Below are 2,748 nucleotides of genomic sequence, written 5' to 3' on the forward strand. Positions count from 1 at the left end.
TTTTTTTTTGTTTCGTTTTGTTTGTTTGTTTGTTTCGGGGGTTTTTCGGGGGGGGGGGGTTGGTTTTGTTTTGGTTTGTTTTTGGAGAGGGGGGGGGGGGGTATAATCTTATTTTTACTCCCGTCTTATGCTCAGATAAAGTAAAGCACTTTTCTTGTTCAATCGTGTCTGTTTAACACTAGTTTCAACTTCATATCCATCGCAAATTATTTAGTTTTAGGATATTATAATTTAATGTGTTCATTTAAACAACAAAGTATGTCTCGAAAGTCCTAACTGCAAAACAATATTTTGAGTCTTACATTTGTATTCAATGGGGAGGGGGAGGGGCGTCAACGGGTTGACCCTAATGATACGATCGGAAGCTCGACTTCTAAACAATTGTGTCGATTGAGGCGTTAAAACACCGAAAGCAAACCATCTCACTTTGCTTGCCTTTGTATCTTTCAGAAAGAGCACAAAGACACCGAGGCTGACCAAGTCAAGCAGATGATCAAAACGGTAAGTTATGAGTAAGGTTGAACCTGCCCAAACACCACCTGTATAAGACAACCACCTGTACAAATGACCACTTTACAGCCCCCCCCCCCCCCCCCTGTGCGTCTCTTATTATATTATGAAACTGGCTAAACTGATAACATGCCCAACACAGCTGCGACCATTGTATTTTCGTCAACCAAAAATCCTAAAAACCTGTTTAAGATGGCTGCGCAAATCTCTCGTTGTCAGACTCGTTGTCATAAATTATCAATCTATCGGCCCCTTTTGCTGGGGAAAAGTTTTCATAATCCGTACACATGTCGTTATTGTTGTTGTCCTGTGAATGAAGCAATCGCTAACCAGCACGTTGCCAAATTAGATAGCATTTGTATAGCGCAAATCCCCCCTCAACTGCAGGCTCTATGCTCTTTACAATCTATATTTTTACCCCAGCAGACCTGAAACAACCTCAACTTCCTGGGAAACATACAGTGCAGGCGGTCATTTATAGGCGCTAAAACACTACCATACTGACAAAATGAGGTTACGTGTCCCTCCCATTGTTTCCCAAGTTGACCAGACGCTAACAGTAAGCTTAAACGGCCTGCCCTAATCCTGTGGCGTCTCCGGTTGGGAACTTGGGAGGGAATAGTTTGTTTTCTTCCTTTTGATCAGCCCTACCTGAGACATTAGCATTTTCATTATGTACCCCATGTCGTTTCTTACACTACTTACGGGGGCTCTCGTGGCCTAGAGGTTAAGGTATTGGCCTCTCATTCAAAGGTCCCGGGTTCGATTCCGGGTAGCGACCAAAAAATTTTCTTCTCTAAAATTGTCTCCTTTCACATCCTTTCCTGATCTCTAACAATGTTCTGTTGTCTGCTTTCATTTCCACTTTCTGCCCCCACCCCCTCACCCCCTTTGCCCCCTCCTCTGGGCTCCTGACTCTTTCTGCAGCCTTTCTACTGCTACTCCCTGGCTCCTCCTAACTGCTCTCTTTCTGCCACACCCCTGATCTTCTGGTAGGAAAGATTTACACCTAGCCTTCTCGGACAAGGGCGAAAAATCTCGGAGGGCCCGTGTGCAAGTTGCGCACGTTAAAGATCCCTTGGTGGTCTAAAATCGATAAGAGTAGGCTTCGGCCGCCACCCGGGCAAAATTCAAAATTTCCTACCAACGAAAAAGTATTAGGTGCGTCCCGCGCGCTCATATGACCTTATGCAGTTGCGAGCGCCGTAAAACCCTATACTAAACAAACAAACAAACAAACACTACTTACAGCTGGAGTCCAAGATCAGCAGCCTCGAGTCCAACTGCCTTACCGAGGTGCGTCATCTGGTGCACAACGTGGATGTGTTGAAGAAGGAGCTACACAACAGTCAGCAGGAACTGAGATCTTTGAAGGAATACTCCAGACAGATGGAGAGAAGGAGAGAGGAGGAGAAGCAGCAGATGCTGGTGAGTACGTGAGAGGGATGGAAAGGGGAGAACGGGGATTCCTTGTGTATGTGTGTGTTTGTATTTTTGTGTTTCGTGTGTTTGTATTGGTGTGTGTCGGTGCGTGTGTGGCAATTATTAAAAGTGTGTTTAAATCTTACAAATTACTCTCTCTCTCCCTCTCTCTCTCTCTCTCTCTCTCTCTCTCTCTCTCTCTATGTGTGTGTCTATCTATCTGTCTATCTATCTATCTATCTATCTATCTATCTATCTATCTATCTATCTATCTATCTATTTCTCGCTCCCTCTCCTTCTCTCTCTCTCTATCTCTCTTGATCCAAATTGTGTCGATGGGGGTGTACATTTTAAATTAAATCTCCCTCTGTCTGTCTGTCTGTCTGTCTGTCTGTCTGTCTCTCTCTCTCTCTCTCTCTCTCTCTCTCTCTCTCTCTCTCTCTCTCTCTCTCTCTCTCCCCCCTCTCTCTCTTTCTATCCTGCCCCATCTCTAAGTCTATCGTTCTCTTTCCCTCTCCTCCTCTATCTTTTTTTATATCTCTTTCTCTCTATCTGTCTCCACCCTTCTCTCTCTCTCTCCCCAGAGAAAGAGGCCAATCAGAAGAGAACTTTGAGAACCACTACAGCCCCCTCGTTGGTTTCGTCGGCTCCCGCTGCAACTACCTCAAGATGAAACTGGACACCCTGAAGAAACACCTGAAAAATCTGGACGTGCAGACTAAAACAGTCCTCAGCCAATCGTTGGTGGAGACACCGAGGGAAGGGGAAATAACTCAAGGGGGTAAGTTTAGAAGTATTTTTTTTATAGGGGGGGGG

The 2,748-nt window shown here is 45.1% G+C and overlaps 1 protein-coding gene across 1 annotated transcript in view; it reads left to right on the forward strand.

Moving 5' to 3' along the window:
- Window positions 1-2,748, forward strand: part of LOC101845580 (optineurin) — a gene marked incomplete at its 3' end in the record, with an annotated part of 22,136 nt that overhangs the window by 19,145 nt on the left and 243 nt on the right. The window contains 2 exon segments of the mRNA XM_035972783.1: window positions 451-501; window positions 1,762-1,938. Coding sequence (XP_035828676.1) covers window positions 451-501; window positions 1,762-1,938 — 228 coding nt within the window.

This window comes from Aplysia californica, unplaced genomic scaffold, assembly GCF_000002075.1.
Source record: "Aplysia californica isolate F4 #8 unplaced genomic scaffold, AplCal3.0 scaffold00839, whole genome shotgun sequence".
Lineage (NCBI taxonomy): Eukaryota > Metazoa > Mollusca > Gastropoda > Aplysiida > Aplysiidae > Aplysia > Aplysia californica.